Source organism: Linepithema humile, chromosome 2 (genome assembly GCF_040581485.1).
Source record: "Linepithema humile isolate Giens D197 chromosome 2, Lhum_UNIL_v1.0, whole genome shotgun sequence".
In the NCBI taxonomy this organism is placed as follows: domain Eukaryota; kingdom Metazoa; phylum Arthropoda; class Insecta; order Hymenoptera; family Formicidae; genus Linepithema; species Linepithema humile.
Window position 1 is genome coordinate 29282145 of NC_090129.1, and position 12657 is coordinate 29294801.

The 12657-nt window shown below is 38.4% G+C and overlaps 1 protein-coding gene across 6 annotated transcripts in view; it reads left to right on the plus strand.

Moving 5' to 3' along the window:
* Positions 1-12657, plus strand: part of Cad99C (cadherin-99C) — a 98895-nt gene that overhangs the window by 71992 nt on the left and 14246 nt on the right. For 4 of the 6 annotated variants that reach the window (XM_012373487.2, XM_067349142.1, XM_067349141.1 and 1 more), the window contains one exon: positions 5281-5553. In XM_012373487.2, the coding sequence (XP_012228910.2) occupies positions 5281-5553 (273 nt within the window). Of the gene's footprint in view, positions 1-5280; positions 5554-9769; positions 12289-12657 lie in introns of those variants that run through there. The other 2 variants (XM_067349144.1, XM_067349143.1) reach the window with 2 other exon arrangements.

Genomic DNA, 12657 nt, shown 5'->3' on the forward strand with positions numbered 1-12657 from the left:
TAGCTTGATTTTATTTATTTCTTTTTTTCATATATTACTATTTATTTCAATATAAACTAGAGAATTTTATGAATTAAAAAACAAAAATGTAATCAATTATATAATATAATTAAAGAATATATACCATACTAAAATTCACATCTTTATGGTGTTTACATAAAATTGCATTATAAAAATCTTTGCATTTTATTTTATAATCTTCCTATGTATTATATATGCATCGCGTAGTGTGCAAATTTCCAGGTTTAAATATCAATCAACACTCTAATCTATGTCCTAACCCATGCATATTAAGATAATGGATCTATAAAATTATGTATTTTTTATTTTTGTTTATTGTTGTATATTTGTAATATTATATTGTATTGGTCTATTTTATTGTATGTTTAAATTTATAATATTCTATTGTATTCATATTTATGAGAATAAGTCAAAAAGTAAAAAGTCTTTCTCGATTTGGAAATCAATTAAAAATTTACTCTACTAGAAATGTATGTACAATTTAAAATTGCTTTGAAAATGCGCAAAAATTTATATTAACATGATACAATTTGCAGTGTTTTAATCTTGAGTATATATCTTACATCATGTTTAGATCCATTATCTTAATAATATTAAAATGAAAACAAATTACTGTACTCACCAGAACGTGATGCGCAGCAACGGAGTTGTTGACTAAGTTGATCTATAAAATATAAAAATACATCTAAATTATAATAGTGTTTAAAATAATTAGTACATGAGAAATAATGATTGCATACATTGAAATTTTTATTTATTTTTTAAATAAACATCTAATAAAGGAATTTTTGAAAAAATTTAATTAAAAATTTAAATAAAAATAATAATAAATATGTTAAAAATATCTAATATTTACGAATATTTAATATTATTTTCAATTTATATAATATTTTAAATATTTTATATGTGTTACACATTGCGCAATAATGCTAAATGCGCTCAAAGGACAGAATTAATTGCATTTAATTGATAATAAGTAAATGATTAATTACTTTAAAGTTGCTCCGTCGGTGCCAGAGCTTTTCCTGAGCCTCCTCCTCCTCTCAGTGGTCTTCAATGCACTCACTCGCGTCGCGATGCGTACATTTCTCGCATATATATCCGAAAATTTGTGACGCGCGATACTTTAAACGGCACTCCCGACACACATTTTATCATATTACGAAACGAATATATGCGCAAAATTTATCTCTGAAACATAAATACATTTACTTTCCAACAGAATCCGACATAAAATTATAAGTTAAAGTTTAACGCTAATATTACTATTCGTAATAATAAGTATAATATTCTATTCTTTGCATTTCTTTAAACATTATTTAATTAATTAATTATTAATAAATAATTGAAATATTTCAACTTTCAATTATTCGAACCGGCGCTCCAAATAGTTAATATTATTAAAGTCATTTTTGAGTTGACTCTCAAAAGAGATATTTGATAAATTAAATATATTACTACTATAAATGGAATTTTTAAATAACGAATAAACGATAAATATTTTAAAGTGATTTTTTTGCTCGAGTGTGTTGTGTGCGAGAAGATCATAGCGCGTAGCAACAGCGTACCTCGCGTTACATATTATAAAAAAAAAACCAATAATTAAACACCGTTGTCAGTCAACATCAAAATATTCAATGCGTTTTTGAATATTTTACGTATTACATACATATTTTCTGTTTTTCTTATGTTCAGAATTTTATTTTTGAAAAATACCGTATCCTTTGTAGTTTTGTTATAGAAATTTATCAATATTACGCTGTGGATAAAGATAATATAAATACGATTTATTCTGTTGGAATAAAATTTCGTATTTCAAAACGTTTGTAATGTTTTCCTATTTCATATCATAAGATTATAACGATTTTATATTATAAGATTATAACGATTTCGTATTATGTGAATACATGTACGAGATAAAACCAAAGATAATTATCCGTGGAATGAAATATTCGAAACTTCGAATATTCGAATATTCAGTACTTTTGTCAATTTCTCGCATGATGAATCTCAATGGAATAAATTTCGCGAAACACGTTTAAAGAATTATAACCGCTGTATAAAATGATGTAAAATTTATATTACAATTGATAATTATCGAGATAATTGTCACCTTTTATAGCCTCAATTCCTACTTAAAGTTAATAAATTGCGTGAAATCGTTTCAACAGATAGCTGTTCCTGTGATATTATTACGAATATTATCCATAGAAAATGATTAATCGTGTATTCCGATAATTATTTGTACAGAATAATTTTTTAATATCTATTGTGGCCGTGATTCGGGAAGTAATAATACTACGATACGCGCGAAGTGTTTCTCTACACGACCTACGCGCTCGCGATGTCGAATACGAATGATAACAAGGTTGATGGTGCGATGGTATATAAGTAGTCAACAGCGCACATACGTCACAGATTCGGGGAAACAAACATAAACACCGAGCTCTAACATCGAAATACTTAACGTACAATACCAAATATTTTCTGTGTTCTGAATTTTAATTTCGACAAATGTCTTACTAATTTATCTTTTGTGCCTTGTTTTTTAAACTTGTTAACTAAAACGCGAATAAGGAAAATACTCAATATAGTTACAAAATGTTTTTAATCTATATAATTATTCATCATTATTAATTAATCATTATTTTAGATAACACTAACAAATCTAAAATAAAAAATGTAAAAAGATTATAATAATACTCCATTTGTTGAAATTAAAACGCAAGGAATAGGATATACATTATTATAGGATACACATTATTCAACGTACTAAATATTTTATTGCGCGTTAAATATTTTAATGTATAGGCGCGCGGTGTTCGGTAGTTCTCTTTTTCATTTTGAGCAAAGTACTTTTGTACGCGCGGACACTGCCATTATTCGAATAGCGAATCAATTTTTATTTTCTAATTCTATCGTAGTGCAACAGACAAGCGGTGGAAAATGCGCTTTTAATCAAGGGAATAATTGGATGTCGAGCGTGAAAATGCGATCATAATGCGTTGATTCACGGTACGCGCCATGCAAGTAAATTTATACTTATAATGAATCGCGGTATACTACAAAATGTTCAACGCATAGCTAGAAATTTATACTTATAATAGGTTACGTATTATAATTATGCGTTTAAATATGATGGACGGGTGAGAGACTGGAATTAACGCGGTGAAAGTTCGATAATTATATTCTGACGAGAATGATAATTATGAGTTAAATAATGAATAGAGATGAATTAAATAATAGAGGATATAGAAAATCAAAATGTTATAATCAGAGAATTAGAAAAATATATATCAAAAATATCGCGGCATTTTCGGTATCAAAATAGCATATTTATATTTCATTAGCAATGATTATAATGATAATATATATGCACATTGTGTGCCCGAATAATGCAATCATACGCATCGAATGTTGCGTTGCCTCGCGACTTCTTTCGAATCGGACATTTTCCATGCGTGACGGAATTTTTGCAGAAATTAAAAGTGTGTCGAATGCGAGTCATCGACGAGTGTGGAAATTCTATTATATCGCTCTATCGTTGAGTCAGCGCGCGTCCTCGAAGAAAGTAGATTCGTCACGTCGCCAAGTTGGCGAGAATTATTCCGTACGCAGCGCGAGAACGTCGACACTCGTCGATGGTCGATCCGGGGGCCACGTATACTATGAATTCTTACATCTTTGCATTCGTTATGGCAGGAATGGCGCATTGGCACCGGATATCTAGAAATTCCTCGCACCCATTAAGTACTTATAAAAAAGTAATTAAGTAGAAAAAGAATTAAAATTACATTGTTTTCTAAAAATTAAGATCTTTATATGATCCTTAATGAAACTTGATCTGAATCTTTTTTCCTCATTTAGATAAATAAAGCGTAAATCGCCATTAAAACTGGTGGATCGTGCTGTGAATATCTTAAAGCTCAGCGAGGAAGGAAATGATTTCGCGAAGATAATTCCGCTGGCTCCAGATTATCGCCTAATTAATGGCGCTATTGCATCCGTTCTTGCCGTGGAAACTGGCGAAATACACGCCGAGCGCCGTCAACGAGAGCGCAACCTTTGCTCCACCTGCGGCGCATAATTGTGGAATCGCGGGAGTTGCACGGAGGATCCCGAGATTGCGGAGCGACGGCTCGGCGCATGATCTCCGCTTGAGCTAATTAATCCGCGATGTGTACGAATAACCGGTTTCCGTCGCGGCGAGGACATGCGAGAACAAACAAGAATTCATCGCGGCGATAATCGCGTCTCGGAGCTGCAAAACATGCGAGAGCGCCGGAAGTGGTCCACCTTCACTTTCCTCATTCTAGCTCATTTAAGCGTCATAAAAAAATTGACGGAAATTAATTACATTGCTATAAGAGGCGACGCGACTTCCTCGCCCTAATAGCTATGGCTAATGACCAAGATTAGTTTGCCTGAAAAGGTTTCCGTGGGAGCATTACAGTCGGTTTAATTCTGAAAGGGGATGTAATAATTAACCTCCTTTCTACCTCTCGAGTGTACGTCGTTCATTGTTTAAAGATCCCTTACTGCGGCTTAAGTAAAACTGTCGGTCTCTTAAAATCACATGTTATTCAACTCTAGCTATTAGAGCGCCAGTTTTAGCACCACTTACTGCGAGTATGGTTGCACAGAATCCATCATTTTGGCCATAATTTCCGCTTTGTTTGAACTTTCGAGGAGGTAAACAATGCAGAAGAGAAAATTCCTATCGGAATTTCGTTGGATAACCAACGCTGCGTTAGCGAATATCGTTCGCGGGTGAATATCGACGCGAAGCAACGATGTGGCTGGTCGCGAACAAGAATGTACGTTCCGATCGCGCCGCACGGTAGTCGTCGACTTATCTCCCCGGATTAATCGAAAACGCGCGCGGCTTTCGCCGCTGCAAAAAGCCGCTGAATTATTTTCGCGTAATTCCCAACGAGGTCTCGCCCTGCACACTCATAGATTCTCCCGCGCGTCCCGCGGACAACCCGCTCGGCCTGTTCCGACGCGCCAGTGCCCAGTCGAATTATTAATACCGACGACCGAGGCTTCGGGTTTGACCCCGCCGGCCTTCGATTAAACCAGCAACCCCCCCGAAGTCGCGCGAAGCCCGTCGCATAAATATCATCCCGCTCGATTCCGCGCGAGAACCGCGGCGGAATATATCGTCCCGCGATTTCTCATCGCAGCTGGAAGCACGATTTCCACCTGGCCGCGGATAAATTATGTCGAAAATAATTTGCCCGTACGTTTTCCGCGCAGCTCACTCCGGTCGGCTCGACGATCTTCAAGAATGTGGATGCGACCGACGCGGACGTCGGTGTGAACGGGATCGTCGAGTACTCGATCGCGCCCGGCGACAGCAGCAAGATTGGCAGCAACGGCCAATTCTCGGGTGTCGGACGTGACAGGATCACCACCGCTGACGGATACGGCTACTTCAGCATCAACTTGCCGCACCAGGGACAAGTCACGGTCAACCGCACGCTCGACTACGAGAGGACTCAGCGCTATCTCGTCACCATCTTGGCCTCGGTGAGTCTCGACTTTATCTACTTTAATTGATCGCAGCTGCCGGAATTGTAAATGGGCTGAAGCAGATCAGAAACAGTGATAGTGATGTAGGTGTTGATAATGACGTAGAGCTTGCACTTGCAGTAAGATTATCAGTTAATGCAATTGTCTCAAAAGGAATGACGATATTAAAAGATTCTTTTTGAGCAAAGAAACAAGGCTCAATCATTTTCTCACAACAAATATAATTTATCTTGACCGATTAGCTATTTTGCGGCTGTAAAAAATGAGTATTTTTTATTTTATTACGAATATTTCTATTGATTAAATTTTTTGCTGCGCGCCAATCGATTTTAGCTTATCTTGTAAACTGTCAGCTACGTTTTCTAATATACCGTTGCATTACACACCTTATCTATTTGAGCATAATAATCGAGCGTAATGAGTACTGGCCAGTGATATGTTTCGCTATGCGACATCGAAGTAGAAACCTGTACGACAACCGTGGAAAATTCTTGCACGAATAATGACGAGCTAACGGTGGTCGGCTAATGGCACGCATGCCTAGCGAATTATTGCGTGGCATTTTCAAGTAGATCGGGTTCGGACTAAGAAACTTTACACTGTAGTTACACTACAGGCGCAATAACAGTTTTGAGCTAAGAATAACAGCAATATATTTTATTTCGGTCCATATTCTGGTGTCAAAATTGCACCTTTATTGTTTTCAAAGTTTAGTGATGTTAATCGGTTGTAAACGTGCGTGTTTGTTTAATTTAATACACCACGAATGGAAAGAAACGAGCCGGCGGAAAGATGTGGGATGGTCAATGGTCAGCTTGTGTAGGCAGAGAAATAAGGACAGCACGAGGGACCGACCGATGAGTCACAACAACTAGTATCCGACGGTCGGAAAACCATATTCACATTAGCATATCGCGCCTCTTTACACGCGGTTTCTTGTCCGCTTGATTGCTATTAGTTCAGACCTCGAGGGTCCACTCGATTCGAAACGTGTTCGAGTCTCTCCTCTCGTGACATTTCTTCACGCGAATTCTTTTATCTCGTGTAGTGCAAAAACTTGTCTCAGAAGATACAAGATATTCCTAAAAAAGATGTCAGACAATTTATCGCTTGATCGATCAGCGGTTTCTTTTTAAGATTTAATCAATTATAAAGTATTTTCGTTTCTTCATAGTTTTTCTCAACTTTTATCATTAATAACAATTAAATTCTGCTTGATTTTGTTGGAATATTTGCGTGAAATGTTTGTAAATTTATAGCAGGAAACTTTAGTAAGAAAGTATTGATTTTATCGGTACTTGTAATGTCATGTGCGATATAATTTTAGCTCTCTTGGTTGTCTGTTTGCGAGAAAAAGAGTCGACAAATGGAATATATGTATTCTTGAATTCGTGCATTTGTACTATGAAGGAACGTCTCACCGTAATTCACGTGCGAACATATCGTAATAATTTCGAAGACTCGGACGTTCGCGCGCTTGCATAGATAATTATACGTGAGACGCGTACGCTTCGTTACATACATACGATCCTCGTACGAAACACGTCCTCTGCGTGCTCTATCGCAGATTAGAAACTGATATACGTACAAGCTCGTAGGCATTCACTAAACGGTATTACAACCCGACGGCAACGGCACCACGCTGGTCAGGTAGATGCGTGTTCGCCCTTTTTCACGTCTAATGATTTTAATAGTACTAATCGATTCTACGGTTTCGCACAAGTGCGCAAACAGCACACGGCGGACAAGCCGTTAATTACAGTTACGCGTCCGGCTCAGATAATCAATGTCTAAATAATTAATTACTTCTATCAATTGCATATCTAAACGCGTGTCGCATGTGGAAGTGTTTTGAAACCCGTGTAAAGGTAAGCGAATGTTGCAGATAATAAAAGAAAATATGCGACTTGTGTGATTATAACAGTGTTCCAGTTTCTGCATTCCTTCATATATTTGCCGATTCTTTTATCAATCTGAAATAAGTAATTCTATCTTTAAAAAAAATAGTGTAATATTGAAAAACTCTCAGTTGTAAATTAAAAATTCGAGCATATCCGTAAATTAAGAGAAAAAATGAAAATAATAATTTACTTTTTATTCAGTAGCATTTTGGACGAAGAAAGAATTTCGTTGCTCAAAAACTTCGTAGATAAAAGCAAGCATAGCAAACATGATGTACAGTGCAATCGTTAAACTACGTGCAATAGCTGCTCGATACATTGAGATTCGAGCCAATCGGCGAAGATAGAATTGGATAACAACTCGACGTTGATGCGAAAGGGATGGAGCTTATTACAGTACAGAGTTCTCGCGCGGTCAAAGCGCGCGCAAACGAAATAACGAAAGAATCGCGTGTAACGGTAACACCGGAACACGGAACAACAATCTTTCTATTTGATACGCGCACGTATCGCTCGCGGTACCGTAAGGCATTAACCGTTCGGTACACTTGCCCGTCAGATTAGAGACCGCCGATTGCCGGAACCGTGCTTGTAGCTATTTGCATATCGCTTCTGCCAAACTCAGACATTATTCGGTCCGTACAGACACGCAGCTCGCTACTGCGGTTTAGAACCGAATTGCGCTTCCGGCGCGCTGCGATCGACATCGTGACCCTTATCGGTCGTCTTTGCCGCAACTCTCGGACTTTCTGCTGGCAAAAACTTTCAGATTGGAATGTCCCGGAGATTATATCACATCCACGTATACTTATTCATTAGATTGACGTGTCTAATTAATAATTACTATGATTTCTAATGTGAAAAACTAAATGCAACAATCATTGCAAACATTAAGCTTCAGAATAATCTGAAATATCATTAATGACTCACAGATAAATTTATTTTATCTTGCAAAACTCTGAACGAGAGTTTCTAAAGAAAGCAGTTCCGATGAAGCGGTGAATTATAGTTGAAAGTATGAAAAAAAAATTAAAATAAAGATAAATTATAGAAAGAGTAAAAGATGTAAGACATAGATCGATTTAACGATAATTTAACAGAAGCGAATACGGTGCAGCCGTTAATAGTCTGCTCATAATCTCGTCTTATGCGAGTGAAAGGAAAAGATGTGCTCATTAGAGAATATCGCATATTCACTAAACACCTACGCTATTATGGCGCGAGATTGTTCGATCGCCGTGACGAATCGTTATAGTGTGAGCGCAGCGACGATCGCGCAATGCAACGTAACGTGCTACCTACGTCCGACGCATGTATGCGTACGCTTAATATGATAATATAATCAGGAAGCGGTATAAAATGTCAAATCCACTATAGTGCGCCACGGAACAATACTTAATAACTGTACAATAAGCATCGTCTATTTATTCGTATGACGATACTTATCCAGCCGCGATTATTGTTACGCTCGGTGGTCGTGTGTTCGTGTTGAGAATTATTCTCTACACGAGTACTTATTCGCGTACCAGCGACTCTGTGAAACGAAACAGTCGATAAGTTACTTCTAATGTATGGGCGCACGGTGAAAATTTCCTATCAGATAAAACTGCAAGTGCATCGGCCGCGACGTAATTTCCTGCACGTTTTTATTTGCATCAGGCAAGCATGCGTTTCGTTGTTATGTTAACACATGGAATAGCTTAGACGCCTACAAGAGTTATGGTCAATGGCTATTTCGGTTCAAGTGCGCTCAGCTTCAAAATTAAATTTTTTCCTTTGAATTTTGTTATATTGCGCCATAGGTTTTTAATATACTTTACAATATTGCATTATATTTTTTGATTTTAATTTCCAAAATTTTAATTAATTAATTAATTAAATTTTTAAAATAATTAAATGTACAACGAGGACTGTTATTCAAGGCATGAATAATCAAAATGTACCTACACGTAACAAAAATAGCGGCGATTTTTTTATACTGATCGAGAAAAACTAGAAATATGAAGTCGGCCAATCGCTCTCGAAAAGTGTCGTCTTTTCTTCGCGCCACGTGCTAATATCTTTGCCGATTAGCACCCTTGCTCGTCCTCAATCTTATCTATGAGCGTGACACAGTTTCGCGTAAGTGTAGTCGCTGTCGATTGTAGGCCCGGCGAACAAAGAAAATTACGCGCCACCTGGTAAGTATCCGCGAGCAGGACGACGCAAAGTGGGCAGTGGGTACGGACGCGACTTATATGCAGCGGTGCGTGTTGCACGTGAGCGAGCAGTACGTGAGCGAGGTAGGAGAACCGCGACTTACCGGCATTAGTCACCGTTCGGCTCGCGAGCGTGTAGCGCAAGCACGGAATTTCGATTTCCCTGGTATGCCGTGCCGACGTGGCCGATTCCGCGTGTAACGCGTGCGGCGAATCCTTCCGTCGTGGATGATCGCGAGATGGAAAATAGTATGATCGCACGCCGACCGATCGAACATGATGTATGAAGATCGCGGAATATCGATGGTGTATCCATTTCGAATGCGCGACGCATGAATTTCTTCGATTGTGCCGTGTCAGCGTGCAGCTCCGACGTTCGGCGAAATCGCGCGATCGTGAAAGACGGACGGACTTCTTTCGAGCATTGTTATGAGTTGTTGAACACGCGAGAGAGAAGTATATGAATCCGAATCGACATGTTTGTTGCGACGTTACGTCTGTCCGGCATTACGTAACGTCGTTTCGCAGAATTCTCTTTCACTGTCATTCGCGAGGAATAATCCATCTCTCACCGTAATTAAAATTTAAATATAACGTCGTGAAATTAATACGCCTGATTAATAGAGAGATGTGATCCGTTATCATGTTATTGAAAGATTTTTTGTTTAATTCCGAGCTCTATGAGCGTTCATTGGCAGAACGAAAGTTGTACAAAATAATACCCGCGGCGTGTATTACGCGGCAATAACGGTCCGCTCGGATTCTTTCGTTCAAGTCCACAGAGAGATTAATAATAACACGCGTTAGGAAGAGCTCTGTGGACGTTTGTCAAACGAACGGTATTAAAACGCAGTTGCGAGAAGACACTTCCTAGGGGGAAAACGTGCGTGCGTTGGTATTAGCGTGGGTGAAGAAATCCTCAATAAATCTGGAGCGAGCGATGGCATAAATAAATATAAAGGAAAATCAATACTTGAATTTCATCATTTTATCATTGGAATTTATATTATATTTCGTATTATTTTTACTTATATTTCAACTCCATAACGAATAATAAATACAACGGCGAAAAATCTAGCCAAAATATTGATCGAGGAGCAAAAAGTTAATAATTAAGCGTTGAATTGGTGATTCGCGATTATAAAGATGTACAGTAAAATAAATAAGTTGTTACGTACGTTGAAGCGCAATAAACGGTGGTTTGCACGAAAGGAAGCGAGCGACTTCCGGAACATCTCGTATATGTAATCCATCGCGAAGGAGAACGCGCGTCGCGAAACGCTGATTACAGATCGGTCGCTTCCGCCTTCAGCAGCGGCGATATCGGTGCAACTTTGTCGCAATAAGACATTAATACCGAAAGGAATAAGATTTCGCAAAAGATTTCCTGTGAAATTTTATACGCGCGATCGGCGACGGTAGCGATTTTATCGGCACGGGAAAAAGCGGTCGGCGTATGCAGATCGCGCGGCAAAGTGCAGCCGGTGTTTCCGGAGAACCCGCGGGCGTTGATTTCGCAGCCGATTCGCATGATCGGCTTTGCGCGAAAACGCGGATAAAACAGCGACAACGAAGCCACCGACGCGAACGAAGATTCCATGACGTAATATTCCGCGCCGTTGGTTTCCGATACTGATGTAAATGATCTGGCGTTATGTAAAGCTCTCTGCCGACCGCGATGACGCCGACGTTTACCGCGTTGAAACATAGCGGGATAAGTTGATCGCACCGATGACTCTCCCGAAATAGCTTAAATTAATTCTTTTCGTTTCGTCGCACAATATGCGGTTTCAAAATGACTCGTCGCTGTTCGATATTCTCTGTTTGTAAAGCTTTCAATAATGAAAGATGCACTGAAATATCGCAGAGAATAGCGGGAAAAATATGACGACGAGGATATGAGAGTATGTTGGCGGTCTTTTTATCAATAATTTCAAGGTTTTCCCAAGAAAACTGCTGCAGATATAAAATCGGGTAAAAAAAGTTTGTGACCTCTTAAATGTAACATATTTAATTTACGTAATAAAACGGTTTAATATTACGAACAGTCATCGAACTGCAACACGTATTATTAAAAACACTTAATCGTTAATTTCTCGATTATCCGGCGTTCGCTTAATATAAATTGAAACCAGTCGAGAAGGTATGTCGTTCGACCGATTAAAAGACGCATGATTTATGTGGCACCATAGGAATGTCGTAACTTAACGAGCACAGTTAACGGCGTGCGCGTGCTAAGGATCCTATGAACAGCCAGCGTATCGGCGTAGGAATTGCTGTTTGTATGTGGGACGACAGCAAGGGACACACCTTATCGTACTTTATTATGTGCTGATCCTTAGAATTCCTGGGACGCGGACTCTGAGTATATTTCGCGACATACAATTGCCGAAAAAGTCCTCTTGTCTACCTGGACGTTTTTAGACCGCTTCTCGGCGACGCGCCTTTTAATGAGGGTCCAAGGACGTATATGGGATCGGATTCGAGACGCATCATCGACAATATCCTGACTCGTCGTAAAGCCGACAATGGAACTTTTCAGTCCGATAAAAGCATTTCTGGCTGTCGCTTTAATACGCGTCAGTCAGAGCGTCGGTGACAGCATGGGCGATGGCGTTGGCAATTTGTCAACGGTGAGTGAATCGTTTTGAGCGCTTAGAATACACACGAATCAGCTCCATTGTCGCGTTTATTATTCAACATTTATTACCTCGTGAAATTGGACCAAAATTTTTAATTGCTCATCATTTTGCTCATATTTAAATTCCGATAATTTGAGAGAATATTTTCTCCTCTTATCTCCGCTTTAATTATGTAATATTGATATAACGTGTAATTTCCAAATTGTTATACAAACACTTGACCCGAAGTTTCTCCACTGCATTTTTGTTAATTTAGATTTTATTTTATTTAATTAGTTTTTATTTAATTAAATGTGTGTGCGTGTGCGAATTTGTTAATTTGCAGCTTTAGCAGTATTTTCGACTTTTCCCGATATGTTG